General features: G+C 41.7%; 1 protein-coding gene across 4 annotated transcripts in view; it reads right to left on the reverse strand.

Annotated features, from left to right (window-relative positions):
- Positions 1-15,278, reverse strand: part of LOC136444948 (phosphatidylinositol 3-kinase regulatory subunit alpha-like) — a 54,868-nt gene extending 39,590 nt beyond the window's left edge. The window contains exons 1-2 of one of the 4 annotated variants that reach the window (XM_066442739.1): positions 14,934-15,278; positions 13,741-14,099 (exon numbers count right to left, since the gene is read on the reverse strand). In XM_066442739.1, coding sequence (XP_066298836.1) covers positions 13,741-14,068 — 328 coding nt within the window. In that variant the 5' untranslated portion in view covers positions 14,069-14,099; positions 14,934-15,278. Of the gene's footprint in view, positions 1-13,689; positions 14,100-14,432; positions 14,559-14,618; positions 14,801-14,933 lie in introns of those variants that run through there. The other 3 variants (XM_066442736.1, XM_066442737.1, XM_066442738.1) reach the window with 3 other exon arrangements.
- Positions 15,279-16,580: the final 1,302 nt, after the last annotated feature.

Genomic DNA, 16,580 nt, shown 5'->3' on the forward strand with positions numbered 1-16,580 from the left:
AACAAATGTGGCTGACCACAATCAGCCATCAGCTGATGATTGACACAAATTTTAGCCTGTATCAGGTGTCACTTTGTTACAACAATAGGACCCAGGCAAATATCAGCTATCATACTTGTCATTACATTTCCGGAGGTACTGGTCCAGCAGAAAATTTGCTAACTTTTGCCTAGCTTTTATTCTATATCTTATTCTCCGATAGGCTAGTAGAAAACCTAGCGGCAAGTAGGTTAATACTTTAATAACTATTTACCACATAAAACATGTGGCCTGGAAAATAATTTATTGTCAAACCACTAATAATAGGGTGTATTTGTTGCTTAATAGGACAAAAGGAATTGGGGTGGAAAAATCATCCATATTACTCTCATTTTAGGACTCAAGGTAGAGTACTCTACATTATTACAATATATCTTGTTGAAATAGATCGGCAAGAAAAAAAAATAGGCGAACCTAAAAAAGAACTGAACAAAATTTAAAAAATGACTACTGAGGTACTGTTATTCTTGTCTCTTTCACTGCAACTGTTTCCACGGTCACCTCTGTACCGTGAACCTATCATCATCGTGAAAAAAAAGTTATTTATGATTCTGTAAATCACTTGCCACAACCGTGAAGTTCAAGTTCAGTGAAAATGTCCATTTTCCCTACACCGTGAGATTTTGCTACCGTGAAGATAAAGTGAATTACAGTACTGCTGACATTAAATCTTCCTGGAAGAGATGACAGCCATTCCAAGAAAAGGATGAAACTTTTTAAAAGAGTGTAAACTTCCAAGCCCTAGCAACGGCAGCCCGGCGCCGATCGTGAGTCGGACGCGTGACTTGTCCGATAGTAACCCAGCGAAAAAATCCATCCCACAATCAAAGACAGTTGTACTGTCTCAATCACCGGTATTAATCTAATCCCCAATGACATCAGCAGATAGATCAATCCTGGCATGGTTCTGATCTCATACATTCCTGTTTGACCTATTGTAACCCACAGCCAGCTGAAGTAAAACAGAAGAACGAATGATGGTACAACAAAACTGTATATGATTACTGTCAAGTCCTAGTTCTCAAACTCAATTTCCTTTGACATTGACATTGATTAACGTTAGTGAAGTACAAGGTAAAAGGATCATACTACTCGTCATCTATATAAAATGCTGACTTCAGAAGTATCATAATGAAAATCAGGTACAACAAAACCGTACTAATATGATTACTGACAAGTCCTAGTTCTCAAACTGAATTTCCTTTTATGTTGACATAAACGTTAGTGAAGTACAAGGTAAAAGGATCATACTACTTGTCATTCATATAAAATCCTGACTTCATAAGTGTCATGATAGAAATCTTTTGCTAAACATGATACATGTCTCTTTTAGTTATTCCAGTAACTTGCTCCCCTAAGGTGTTTTTAACACTTTCATGATGCCATTTTCAGTGTCATATAGCAAAAAGTATTAAATTATTTTGTACTATGGTGCTCAGGAAAATGTGTCAAAGCAAATAAATAGTAATGGTAGCAAATAGCAATTTTTCCTGACTAAGGAGTTTACCAGGTTAAGATACTATCATCCACCTTGACCTAGTTCTGTCACAGACAATCCTGATAATCTGAGTTCCCTGAATTATCACTAATGGCCCAGTTTTATTCTATATCTTTCCACCCTAGCAATCCAATTTGCAGCGAACTGGAAAATGTGTCACTAACAGGCACTTTATAAAATGTGATATTGTCAAAATCCCTTTTTTATTTGGGTCAAGGCAAAGGCAAGTCATTTGTAAACTGGGTTAATTGGACTTCATGTCTATTTATAATTCGGAGAAATAAACGATCCCACGGATACAGCACTGCGTTGGGGGACTTATTGCCTCTGGAAAAGATCGTATCTATTTTCAAATATTTTGGAAAGTTTTGGTACAAATACGGACCCGGTAATACCGCATATCTAATGGCAGGATGATGAAAGAAATCGACTGTGGTGTGATACACTGAAGGACGGTTATGCCGGAGGTACAGATGGTCTGGAAACCCCCCATCCCCCATCTATGGATTAGTACATACCGTCCTGTAAACATTTTAAACCTTTTTTCCTTACACAAACACAGACCACAAGTTGCAACACAATATATGTGAGCTGAGGATGGCTTGTTACATGTTGGGTGTGGGAATCAGACTGTGACCACGGACAGCTGTCTTCACTCCTATCAGCAATGTGGGTCATCAAACAGCTGAACAGCCCAGATATACAGGAGGAAAATTGCCTGGTGTACGACAGCGGCTTAGACAAGGTCGTAGGTCCGTCCACGGTCGCAGGACGCCTTTCCTTACTGTAGGTAAATCGGTCCGCAGTGTCGTACGATGGGCATTTTTGTGGCCCTTCGTACACCGTAAGGCCGATTTACACACAGCAACGTAAGATGTTGTACGACCGAAAATTTTCCTGGTGTACATCAGGCCTCACACTCACAGAGCAAGCCACCAGTTACAAATCTAGGTCAAAAGCCAGTTTTGGCAATGTGGTAAAGGCTGTGCATTGAGGATTAACCCTTGTCCTGCGGACCGCCTATATATAGGCGCTACGGATAATGTGCGGGTCCTGCGGACCGCCTATATATAGGCGCTGGGGGTATTTCCGGCACGAACGCGTCGCACCCCCGCGTAACTCCCGAAACCCGGAAGTAACATAGTGTTGCAACATCGTCGGGGTCAAGGGTCAAAATTATTGTTACGCAATTCATCTCAAGACGCATGCGCGATATGTTAATGAGGCCATATGTTAATGAGGCGGCCATGATGGCGCGTCGTCTGCTGGTATGTTTTCGGAGAGATATTTTCCGTGTTTCTGGCGGTAATTTCGGTATTTAAACGCCAAAATGGATCGGTACACCGTCGAAGACGTTCTAGAGGACATTTTCACGAACGATTCAGTGGTGGAATATCCTTTATCAAGTGAAAATTCCGCTGAAATCAGTGACAGTTCTGGCGAAGACGGGGAGTCACAACATCGGCCTCGAAGACATGTCGGGGCAAGCGGAGAGGGACCCTTACACGTTGCTGATGAACTTGAAAGCGGCGCTGACGCTACTTTTAGCCGTCGAAGAGCTCGGGGCACTTACCAAGGACGGCGTGGACGTGCCCGAGGAGGTAGTGGACGTGGTCGCTGGCGGGGAAGTGGTGCATGATTTCTATTGTGGGGCTGACCAGTCTCAGACTTTGATAGCCATATACTCACCAGTTATAATATCTGCAATTCGTATTTCTTTACATATAATACGATATATTATTCTGATGTTGTCAAAACTGGTCAGAAACTTTGTAGTCTTCGTAGAAACCTGTGTGTTGATGCTATACAAAGGCATATGAAAGCATAGTGGAATAATGTACTTTTTATTGCTTTTTATGTCTTTATTATAATATAGCCTTTAGTAAAGATTGTAACAACTGTATGTTGATATGACAAGAAAGTTTAGACTATAAGCTTTCCACTCATGTATAGAAAGCTAGAATGTCAATTGTTCTATGGCTACAGCATGAAGTGTACTGTTCTGTATGAGAGTGTAGATATTGCTCAAAGGTGAGTTCAGCACCAAGGGCAGTCTACAACCATATACATGTACTTACCTGTTACAATACCTGTGTATTTTACTTCTTCACATGTATCATTCTGATGTTGCCAAGAGTGGTCAGCAACATTGTAGTCTTGGTAGAGACCTCTGTGGTGGTGCTATGCAGCAGTAAATGGAAACTTTGTGGAATAATGTACTTTTTATTGCCTTTTGTATCTTTATTACCTTTGTATTCAATGATATTACTTTGTTTGGAATTCCAAAGATAATACCTGTTGTAAGCTTTCAGCTGATGTGTAGGAAAGTGATTGTAATAGAGGTAAAGAAAGAAGTATACTAAATCTAAATGGCTCAGCTTTTCTACAGAAAAGCCAGTTCAGCACCGTGGACATTGTATGGTCATAAACCTACCTGCTGAGATACCTGGGTGAACTTCTTCATCATAGATATAGCTCTGATGTTGTCAGGATGTGTCAGGAATGCTGCAGCTTTGATATTGGTACTTTTTATATGGTTCAGATACTTCAATACAAAAGGTTTTTGAAAAAAAGGGTTTTTTATTGATTTATTGCCATTATCAATCAATACAGGTAGGTGCAGGCAAAATTTGCAATATATTTCTGAAAAGTAGAGACTCTTAGCTTTGTATTGATATATAACTTTATAGAGTTATTTGTGGGCAAAGTATCAAAAAAGTAGCAAAGTTAAAACAGTACCCCTCCTTTAAATAGGGTAAAAAAAGCCCAGCACAGGGACTACTATAGGGTAAAAAAAGTCCAGCAGGACAAGGGTTAACTATTCATTAACCATGCCTAGAGTTTAAAAGTCCAATGTGGGTGTGTTAGAAGCTATGCAGGGAAGGGCTTCAAATGCTGTGTGCATGTGTAATTTTGTGCACCAAAAACTGGAGCTGTGCACCTAGTTGTTGACTGTGGGTGCTCCAGTGCACCTCAATATTTGTGTTGGGTTACATGTAAATATTGTAAACTAGTTACAGCATATTCTTGATATTAATGTCTCAGAGATAATAATAAAACCTTCATTGTATTACTAAAGATTCTAAATGTTAGCTACAGAATTTCAGATTCAGGCTCTGGAGAAAGTCAGCAAATTTGTTAATTAAGTTTTCTTTATTAACATTGTATGCTATCATTTGTTAATTAAGTTCATCATTTCTATCATTTGTTAATTAAGTAAAATATTCTCCTATGTTTTTGTTTTTTTTGCTTTTTGAGGTTGGGCGTACCAGTGCACCCACAGTATTCCCCCAAATCCCTACAGCGGTACTGAGAAGAATGGTCTGTTTGCAGACACACACGTCCACCTGGGGTTATCATGTCAGACATCTGTTGACCACAGGTAGGCACAAACAAAAGCGCACAGGAAAGGGTAATCAGCTGGACGGAAACCAGGTTAGTCAAACACCACTCGACAAAGATCTCTGGCTTTTCTTTACAGGACACACAAGGGCTGGTTTAACCGCAGGTAACCCCGGACGGGATTGGTCAGCGAGGAGTGGACATTACTGGACAATACAGAGGAACTGCTGCAAAGTACTGTAAATGCAGAAATGTTTGTGGGGGTTTAATGTTCGCGATTTTCGCGGTTAGCTTTTTCAAAACCATCGCAAACATTTCTACCAGTGTTTTTGTAGCGCTACTATTGTTTCAAACATGAGCTTACGAACACTCCATTTTCTCCCGCGAAATTAAAACCGTGGGAACTTAAATGCATTTACAGTACTAGTTAGTACCAACATACTGTAAATGCATTTACTTTCACCATGGTTTCATTTCGCAGTAGAAGCGACACAGACTTTTTTTGCTACGTTTTGAGTTTGAAACATTTTTGTTCTACAGTAGTACTGTAGTAATACATTAAGTTAGAAAGTATATTATCCACAGCGACATCATTTCACAGTAAAGAGGTTTCCGTTAAAATAAAACCACCAGAAAAGTTTCAAGATTTACAGTTTATGGTGGAACATCAAAGACTTTAAAGCATTTATTTGCAAGCTGCTTTCCTATTTGTTTGTACCTTCAAAAATGTCGCATATGCTTTTACATATGCAACCTTCCTTTCATCTTACAGTAGAAACCAACAAAAGCTAACAACAGATAGAATCTTCATGAAAAAGACCATATAGAACGAAAGAAGAAAAATTATTTTTTTGCAATACCTTGGTTTGTATGTACATAACCACAGAAAAATGACAGAAAAATGTTTAGATGGAGGAAAATCCTAACAAAATTAATAATAACGCCATATTTTTTTCAATATCATTTGAATGTGCAGATTTTCTTTTGAAATACTCAGAAGAGCAGCAATGAAATAAGATGAACGTTGATGAAGGTTAGACATCCAGGTAGTAAGATAAGCCAAAAATAGTTCTCAGGCAACTGGCTAAAATTTTGAAACAGTCAGACGTTTCAGACAGCATCCGCTGTCTTTCGTCGGTGACTAAGAATAGGGAAACCAGGTTTTATACTAAAACTCTGAATGTTTGAATAAAGTACATGATGATATACTATAGCATGACTGGACCACCCAGCCTAAGGATCCCACAGTATTGAAGTATAAATATACACTGCCTGCTGCTGGGGGTGCCATGATTAGTCTGGTGTTTCCACGTGTATTTCGCTTTACTCCCGGTACAATACTGTAAACGCATTTAAGTTTGTGTGGTTTTTATTTCGCGGTAGGGAGAAAATGGGGTGTTTGCGGTGGTTTTTTAAGTTCGCGTTTGAAAGAATAGTAGCGCTACAGTCATAGGTGGCCAAAAATGTTTGCGGTGGTTTTAAGTTCGCGCTGAAAGCTCACTGCAAAAACCACGAACATAAAACCACCGCGGATATTTCTGCATTTACAGTATCATAGGATCTATTCTTACCTCAGACACTCTACTCTGCCTCCCATTATTTTTCCAACTTATTGCAAAGGTTGGTAAGACTAAGACGGTTATGTATTCAAACGTTGTATGAAGTCTGTTTTCTGCATTATTAGAATATGCTACACTTCGTAACATTGCTTTGCGCAATTGCCAAGAAATAAATAATAGATATGCTTACAACATTTCAGTTCTAATGTAGTAGTCTTTTCCTTGATCATCCAACTGTCTTCAACTAGTAAAACATAAACCTTGTAATACTAAGATCTTACACTCATAAATAATGCTACCTTAAACAAAATGTGCTAACTCAGCTTCCTTTCTTTGGAGTTTGAGTGTTCCTTTTTACTACTTTTGTTTGGAGTGGGTTGGTGCCAGGTGAAGGAACACACCTATCTGGTGTCCAACACACAACATGTAAGGCAAGACACCTTGATGCATCAAAAGTTGTAAGATGGTAAATCCAACAATACTACAAACTCAATACCACTCTTGAAACCCTACTCAGTGCGGTAACCCTAGCGGCCAACCACACAGGGCCCTTTGTTGCCAGCTCTGGTCCACATTGTTGATACAATTTCAGACTTGATAGTGGAGAAGATCGCTGCCATGGCAACGCTGTCACTTACATCAGACAAATGTGCCCGTCGCTATAGCAACAGGTAGGGTTCAGCCACCTCTGGGCTGGGGAGAGGCAAAGATATTGCAGCAGGCTGCCAGCTGATAGGAGAGTGGTTGCACCTGTAACGTTACCCAGTTGGGGGAAAAGGCTTTCAGCCCTTGGCATTGTGAAGCGTGCAGGGAGAACAACCTTTGGGATAGAGGTATTGAGGCCAAGGTGACCTGGTAGTATTACCTTGGCTTTCCAGTGATCTGTTGCAGGTGCACGACAACGAGCAAACAAAAGGGGAGCCAGTTTTCTTCTGCGATTGCGATAACTTGCAAAATCCCTGGTATACGAGTATAAGGTGTAAAAATGACAATAAAGCCTACCTGTAGGAACGTCCTTGTCTTCCATTTCACCAGTATTCTTAAAGATTCCGTCTGGTTCTTGGCAAGGTTGGCTGCACTCAGCCATGATTGGGTAGTGCTATCTAGTGACCCTTCCTGCGCTGGGCACAGGCCAACATTCCATGCACTGCCAGAGGGGCTCAAGCCAAGATGTTGGGAATCGGATCTCACTTCTGCCTGCCAGGGTCTTGCCAAAAAGCCTTTTTTTCTGCTCAGATACTGGGGCCAGTTCTGGGGCGAAACCCTACCTTCATCAAACCACTTCTAATCTAGCCAGACCTGCTTATGAATAATATCAACGCGCTGGGGGGTCTGTAGGTATTCTTTTGTCACATTGCCAGTAATAATTAGTCTGGGCTCCCAGACCTAACCACTGACAGATGCTAAGTTTATGGATACAAGGGTTTTCTTGTGTTCAGAGGCTGATCATGGGGGGGTTCCTTCATACCAACTGTCCTGCAGCAGTAGCTACAACCACCAAGCACAGATTCAGCCATGTGCAAATCGCTGTGTCAGGGGAGGGCTTCTCTGACAGTCCCTGGCGCCATTTCAATAAGCGCTGCCAGCCTGGTTGACCCCCATGTCAAATGTCATAAAACATGACAGCAGAGAGAGTCCTAATTTCTGCACCACTACCTCCCTCCATGCAACTAGCCTAATCAACCTCCACCCAGCCAGAAATACTGCCTGTGACAGCCATTTTTCTTGGTGAGAAATCATGATGCGGTAATAGTCCGACTATAAGTACAGAAGTGACTCAAAAGTGAGTATAGAAAAATGTGGGACTATCCAGTATGGGCTCGAAATAGTGGGTGCTTGTGCACCCATGTGCATCCGAAATTTGAGCTGTCTGTAGATCTATGTGCACCTAATTTTTGACAGTGGGCGCACATAGACATTTTTGTAGGCTATAGGGTAAAGATACTATTGTACACTGGTATACAGAGTATACAAAAAATGAATTTCCAGCCCTGTTTGTTAGTCACAGCGTCCAACGAGGAAGTCAAACCCCTTAGCTACTAAATGTACACAGAAACATCAGAATCAGAAAGATCTATAGACCAGACTTTCTTACATTTACCTTTCAACATCACTGTATCTGCTCTAAAAATAGGGGCACATGATAGAAGCTCTTTTTCACACAAGACCAACATTGCTGTTTAATGTAGGGAAGATAATGTATGTAAGAAACGGAACATGTCATTAGACCACATCTGTCCTTGAAAGGCTGTCCTCAGCCCATTGTTCCTGGACCTAAATGGTCAACAAAAGCAGAGGGAGGAGTAGCAAAATATTCCTCTGAACAACAGTACAGTTTCAAAGTAGACTCTGCAAACAAACATTACTATATGGGCTACCAATTTTTCTTGCTACATTTTGGCAGACAAATTCACTTCAAGAAAATAACTGTGGACTTGCGGATGAATCTTAAAAACCTGAAGAAAGCTATGACAATGGCCCGAATGGAGTGATTTTCTTGGAAAGCTATGCTGTAGTGTAACAAGTCACAAGAGCAACAGAAGTAGTCATTTGCACACTCAATGTAGTATGAATGTAATAACTTCGCAAGAGAAAATAGGAAAAGAACTAAGAAGCATAACTTTGGTTGCTTCACATTTTGAGTCATCAAAAAATTCCTGTGGTGACGCTTGATTATTTTTAACAACGACCCACCAGACAACTTTTAAATATGAATGTTACTAGTTGTACAGACTAGTTGGACATATTATTACATTTGAGTGCATTTGAAACTGTTCATGTGTCTGGTCGATGTCAATGTGTTTTATGAACTGTAAGCAAAAACTACTGTACATTGTATTGTTGTGAGAAGCCCTGAAGACAAAGTTGGAAGCAACGATGCAGCTCCATTTAATTGAGTGCAAAAAGGGACAGGTTTACCCGGAGGCAACACGTGTTGGTAGAGGCAATGTCAACCTTCTCTAATCTCCAAGCAGATCTATAGGTTGCGAAGACCGTATCCAACTTCTTCTGCCAGTTGGATATGGTCTTCGCAACCTATAGATCTGCTTGGAGATTAAACCTTCTTCTTCACCTTTCAAGTTAACATTTAGCCTACCAAGGTAGCCGTTTGGAACCAAATTTGTGCAAAAAAGGGACAGGTTTACCCGTAGAGAACATGTGTTGGTAGAGGCAATGTCATTATCAACCATCTCCTTTCAAGTTAACATTCAGCCTACCAAGGTACCCGTTTGGCACCAAATTTGCACTGGTTATGAGGTTAGGCAACAGGGAGAAGGTTAAAGAGAAGACACTCATGCACGTATCATTATCGATTTCATGGAATCTGTGTATATAAAGTACTGTATATTTGCCAAGCAGTGTTCTTCTGTATGTAACATTGTATTGCTTGTTCACCATAGAAATGAGTTGAATACAATTAATAAACATCTTTCATGCGAATTGTATACATATGCGTGCACGTTTCTCATCAAATTTCAAATCTGCATAATTCCAGCCAAATTTCTACCTTCATGTTTTGTTATGCCTAAAAAGCGATGAAAACTAGAGTTCCACAACCTAATAACTTTGCCAAATGATGAATTCTAAAGGCTTCTCATTAATCATGCAATGCTGGTAGGGGGCCCATAATCTAATCATTCCTTCATTTGACCAACTTCTATAAACACACCAAGTATCATAGAGATCCATCCACAAGTTCTCAAGCTATAATATTTACAAACACACACACTGACTTGAAAATGGTTCCTGTTCCAAACAACTGCATACAAGTCATGAGTGAAGCCCCATCTGGGCTAGGAAGCAATGTGCAACTACATACAAATGTGCTACGGAGTTCTGAAACTCTGATAAACAACGGCCCAGTTGGAATGCCCATCAAGTGTACAGTTGGGGATGCTTTGTTTTTACAACTTGTAAACTCTGTCAGACCATGTGCAAGAAGTCTTAGAAGTGGGTTAAGATATGAAACCACAAGTCAATCCCTGTGTTAGACAATGGTCTTCACAGACTACAAACTAAAATCACGTACAACGTAAACTGATTATAATGCCCTTTGATGCTACAAGCTTCTGGGGGCGCCTCAAAGCTGGGAAAGTACAGTCAGTAATAGAATTAGAACTTGTTCTATTTAAAGTCTGCAACAGCCAACATTGGCCGATGTTGGGGGGGTCTCACGTTTCAACGATCTATTTATGTTTCAATGCCAACCCTCTTGTACACTGATAGTGCATTACCAGTACTCTATTCCTAGATTTTCAGGTGATTGGGGTGGTATATGATCTGTGAGCAACAACATTTCCAAACAAACTCCTTTGTATCTTTGTTTGGAAACAAAAAAGAACAGCTAATTTCTAAAACTGACTTATCTTTGTAGGCCAGTTGCTTCAGATAGCATGGCTGTGAAATATAACTCTTTTCCCTAAAACTAATTTATGTGCATAATTCCACAAAGGACTTGCACAGTGGGAGTTAGCTCCTTGTGGCCCGACCTTTGACCTCCCGTGGATTTGCCTTCTGCAGGCCTCAAGTCAGGGAGTGGGAGGGACTAACTGCTCATAAATATTCATAAATCTTACATCCCTTGGAAAGATACACTGCTTGAAACTGGGGTTGGCATGAACAGGTTCAAACAATGTAGAATACATTTAGTACGTTTTCACTTTTTCATAAAATTTTAGCTACAAATATGATGATCAAAACTTTATCTGTCTTTCCTCTAAAATGTTACCTTCCAATTTCCTTTAAATTTTCTTTCCCAGATGCTGACCTATATATCAACTATGCAGTGGCTGTGCTGTTATGATTATCATTAAGATCTTCCCCCTTAAATCAATTATTTTAATTCTTGGCGCTTAACCTAAAGGAGATTTCAGCCACAGAATGATGGCTGCTACTAAATTTTAGAAGTGCTAGAAGAGTGAGAGTTGGTTTATCGTAAGAAAAATTACCGTTACACTTGCACATTGACTACATAGCCAAACCAAGGAGGTTGGCCAAACACGTGATTCCAAATCTTTAAAATCAGCCAATTTTCAACTCAGCCAGCCCTAGTTCAAACAGAAAAGGAGCTGATAATGATAAGTGCACCAGATGTGCGGTGTACTTTGCCCTCTGTGAACAAATATTCAAGATGGAGAGAGGACTCTGGTTTTTTCCATCTGTGGGAGGTATGTTGCCATGGCAGCCTGCCAAAAATAGAAGGAGAGCGGAATAGTCCATTCAGGTTTTCCAGCGGGGGAGCATCTAGAGGCTTTCTCCTCTGTGATAGACTAATCCATGTGATATGAAATACATGGCAGAAATTTAAATTGGGTAGACAATTAAAAAAGGGGACTGATAAGAAGCTCTACAGTTTCATAGTGGGAGGAGCAAGTAAAAGATGGGCAACATGCCTATCAGATACAGACTGCTGGGATCTTCTTTCTCTATGTGATAGGAAGACAATGTGAAACCAAAACATACATGGTTTCTTCGACATTGTTACCAATTAAGATTTTGCCAATGATTAGAATCATACTAGAATATTTTCTAAACCCAATACACTTGCAGGGACCACCCTAAAGATTCATAATGATAATAATACTAATAGAGAAGTATTGGTTGATCCAGTGTGATTGGCTGGAAACGCTATCCGCAAAGATGCATAGTATGCACTTAAGTACTGCTTTTATACCTTTTCCTTAGTTTTCTGAGAGTGCCTCTTTTCCACTTCTAACCTTTAACCCTAACAGAATGATTGACATCTGGGGTTTCCCTGGCCTTCCACTGTGGACGCCACTCCAAGCTACATACCTGGCTGCCAGCTTGAATAAGATAGGAAAACCATCTAAAACCCAGACAAACAAACACAAAACAGAAACAGCTCGACTGATGATGGTCACAAAAACGATGTCATCCCCTGTATTTCTCTAATCTAAGCTGCTAAGTTTGCTGCAAAACCTCAAATATGTGTGTCAAACAAAGAATGTGTTCCACTTCAGTGGGACCAGGTCTGTCCAGTCTGCAAGAGCTGAAATGTAATACCCCCGGGGGCCAACCTGTCACTGCTATCCAGTGCAACAGGCACACGAGATTCAAACATCTACTTTTCTTTTCAAGCTGGACAGTCACATCTGGAACTCCCCAAAACCATGCATCTTTCCCCTCCAGGTTAAAAATTACCTATCGTTTGGTTGCTAAGTGCGTCTGCAGACAGCCAAGGAAACTCGAGCTGAGGGCATTTACTTTGCATGCCTAACAATGGAGGGCCCTATAGAAAGAGGTCCACTATTCAAATGCCTACAGAGAAAAGCCTGGGGTGACCTTTGCTGGCAGGTGAAGTAACGTGAATAGGCCGGGACGTCAGCTTGCCGGCCGGCAATAGACCGGGGCCGCAAGGACAGTACTTGTAGTTCTAGTCGGTTTACAGTCAGGAAACAACGGCTACCTCAACAAGGACACATAACACATAGCTGTCGTCACCACATCCACACCCACCGGTATTTTGTGGTCAGCCCTTATTAAAGAGTAGATAGCACCGCGAACACAAAACTACAGAACGATAGCTCAGGCGCTTGCGGTCCGTGATTCGCGGATAAAATGTGGGGAATTCCAAGTGTCGGGACAGCGGGTGATGCCAGTTTACTCTGCAACACGTCCTGACAAATCCCAACCCCCAAAATAGCCGCGCAAGCATGGAACAGCCCCGTGCCATGTCCTTACAAATAACAAAAACTCCAGCCTTAAAAATAGGAGTAAGGTTATGTAATCTGTCATACCTACCTTCAGTTCAGATATCCATAAGGCAATGGTGAGTCAACACAAATAACAGAAAACTTTCTTTCGGAGCAGTGTTCAACTTTGGGCCACTTCTGTTCGCTGTCAAGCACAGCCCACTATCAATACTATCATAACAGATGCACAACATTATGTCATGTATAACAGTATGTAAAAATCTATTGGTTAGAGTGGGAAGGTACTATACTAAAATACAAACAGATTGAAATTAATAAAAACTTGCTGTCAGTGTCAGCAGTGTCATTACATACAAGGTGATCTCAGCAAAACAATAGAGCTATTGTCTAGCTGCTGATGAATCATGAATTTGATGCAAGTGTTAGAACAATAGCTATTGTCCTACCAATGCTCTTGACAAGCTAGCATAAACTACTCAAGCATGGCTTCATAAGTTTATGTTAATGAATTCGTATAACTACTAAGCTAAGATATTGTGTGTGAGTGTGTGTGTGTGCAAAGCAACACATGCATTACCTCCAAGTGTTACTCCAGGTGCGGGCGAGCCTATAAATCCTGAGTCATTACCTTCACTACTTCGAGCCCCTGGTCTTGGCGGAGGCCTTGGCGGACGTCTTGGAACGGCCACGGGGACGAAATATCTTTCTACAAACTCAGTGTAGGTACCCGGAAAGCACCCTGATTCGCCTGTTCTTTCGTTACGTCCATTCAACCAGCCCTCTGGTTTTTCAACTGTACCCTCAATGTCTACAAACGGTCCTTTCGCGACGAGGATGTCTCCAACCTCCATGCTAACATCTTCAGAGGATTCCTTGTCGTAGCGGTAGAGTGCACGGTATTTCGCCGCTTCCACTCCCCTTTCCATTGCGTCACTTCCTCCGGTGGCCATTACCATGCACAAGTCCACGTTTACTCAACGGTAAATTCTGCAAAAAACAAGAGACAGCGTCTACATCAATATCAACTCTTGAACACATTGGTTTGTTAAATTTTTAAAATCCAGAAAAATTCAAACCTGTTGCATTTCAGAAAAAAAAAGAGCAACACTAGAAATGCTTTACGCCTCATATCTAATACGAACATACATGTAAGCAAATGTTAAAAGTCGACATTATAAATGTGTAAAATTTCTCAAAAAGTCGCTTTAACAGTCAAGAAAAGAGGAAAACAAAAATATACACAAATGCACTTCCTTCCACAAGTTCTTTTTTTTTTAAGTCACCCATATTTGCGGAGGGCTAAGAATGATTACCACGTACTTTTGGGAAATGTTCTCTGAAATAATGTAAGGTTGTCAATATTATTTCTGCATCGTACAGAGTGGTAGCAGCATTTTGGGATGGTCAGTTGTCAAGAAGGGGCGGTTTGTGGCTGTGTCAAACGACATTTCCACAACAGGGCAGCCATCTTGGCATCACAAAAATGCTGCCGGCCGCAAAGTTTACCGTCTGAGGCCGCTTCGCAAACACTGGCCACGCGGAATATCAATCTCTCAATACACCGACAGTGAGACGAAATCAGTAGACTGAGAGGAATATCCGATTAAAGGCGTAAGGAAAAAAAAGGCCAACTTCGCTCGCTTCCGTGTGGTTGTGAGCTATGGTGGCGGAGCGCTGCGGGCGACAGGAAAGAGCGGCCCCGGCAGCATGCAGAGGCACGCCAACGTGCAGGCCCCTAGCCGCTCTGTCTCGGACAACTATCCCACAATATATGTGCAAATTAAGCGCGTCTCCAGGCTAGACATCGTCAGGATATCTTACCGTCTGACAGGTGTGGAGTCGTCCGTACTTCTGTGGAATCCAGGCGAGGGGGAATCCCGTGAGCTCACCCTCCAGATCTACTGTTGCGGGGGCCTGGCATGGGTTCCTGGTGGTGCAAGGGGTACGGAGAGAGAGGGATATAATACGGCGCGGTTTGAAGCTCTATCTCGCCCGCGAGAGTCTTCAAAAGCTTCGGTACTATACCATCGAACGGTGATCTTCCGTGAACGAGGGTCTGATGGCGTTGTCGAGCCCTAACGGCGCCTGTAGGACGGGGAAGGGGACCTACACTCCACCTCCCAGCTCGGCCATGACCCAGGCTGCGGCTGCAGGAAGTAAGCACGGAGACCTCGGCCACGTGACCATTGACGTCATGAAACTCGTCCCCAGTCCTCCACACTCTCGTTCGTTATCACGTTTTGCCGAAGGGGAAACGTTAACTAAGTATCTAACAAAAGGCTGCTTGCAGAGTCAAACTACGCATTTGACTTTTGGTCGTCATTCTTCTTTTCAGCACACTGAAGTGCGTCATTGAAGAGATAAAGTGAGTTTCAAATAGAGATGACCATGCATTTCTACGTCATTTATTTGCCAGGTTTTCCGTTACACCTGGGTTGCTGACTGAGCGACCGCTTTCTTGTCTTATCAGTAACTTGAGTAAGAGAATGAAGAGGAATTGTTAAACGACACATAAGTCTTCGTCAGTTCTTTTGTATGGCTGTCGACATGTCAATTGCCGTGCGCTCTGATAAGCTGTGACCGTGACTATAAACCTGCGTGTGCGATTTCGCCCCGGTGGTTTCATGAGGTTGCCAAGGATATCAAAAGCCATCAAATGAGTGAACTGAATTCAATGCACTTTACATTGGTACATGGAACTCATTTGATGGCTTTTCACTGCGGACGAAGCAATGACAATTACCATATGCATGTTCAGTGTTTGTTTGATTGCTTGTTCTTGTTTTTTATTGCTTCATTTGCTGGTTGTTTGGTTGCTTGCTTGCTTCACGGGAGGGTTAGTTGGTTGGTTGGTTGGTTGGTTGGTTGGTTGGTTGGTTGGTTGGTTGGTTGGTTGGTTGGTTGGTTGGTTGGTTGGTTGGTTGGTTGGTTGGTTGGTTGGTTGGTTGGCTGGTTGGTTGGTTTTGGTTTCTTGCTTGCTTGGTTGCGTAAGAAGTGATCAACGTCACGTCGACCATCGCTGACCCAAATTTGCTGATGCGTGCCGCCGGTGGTCAGCCGAACTCTCCCCCACACACATGATCTCTGTAACCACATATGCTTCTCATCTTACCTCCGGCCGATATCAATTTAACCGCAAAATCACATCAACCGCAAACGTGATGGTGCAGCCAAACTACAGGGGTGTAGATTTTACTCTCCAAGCGGGTTGGGCTCTGGCTGGTTTTTGACGTGTTTTTAGATCTTTTTAGGCCTTTTTTGTCGGGCTTTCTATTTTTGTCCCGTTTTCTTTTAATATGTGTGAGCTGGAGACATAAAATGTTAGCTTTCCGTACTGTCCAAAAACTGTGAAACTCCACTTCAGTTGGAGTAGGCTGGGATAAGTTGATGTGTATTTTCGGCACGGACAGTGTAAAACAGATCACTTTTTGTCTTCCTTCAAAAGAAACATAAGTTAGAACTTAGGAT

Source organism: Branchiostoma lanceolatum, chromosome 11, assembly GCF_035083965.1.
Source record: "Branchiostoma lanceolatum isolate klBraLanc5 chromosome 11, klBraLanc5.hap2, whole genome shotgun sequence".
NCBI classification, from domain to species: Eukaryota; Metazoa; Chordata; class Leptocardii; order Amphioxiformes; family Branchiostomatidae; genus Branchiostoma; species Branchiostoma lanceolatum.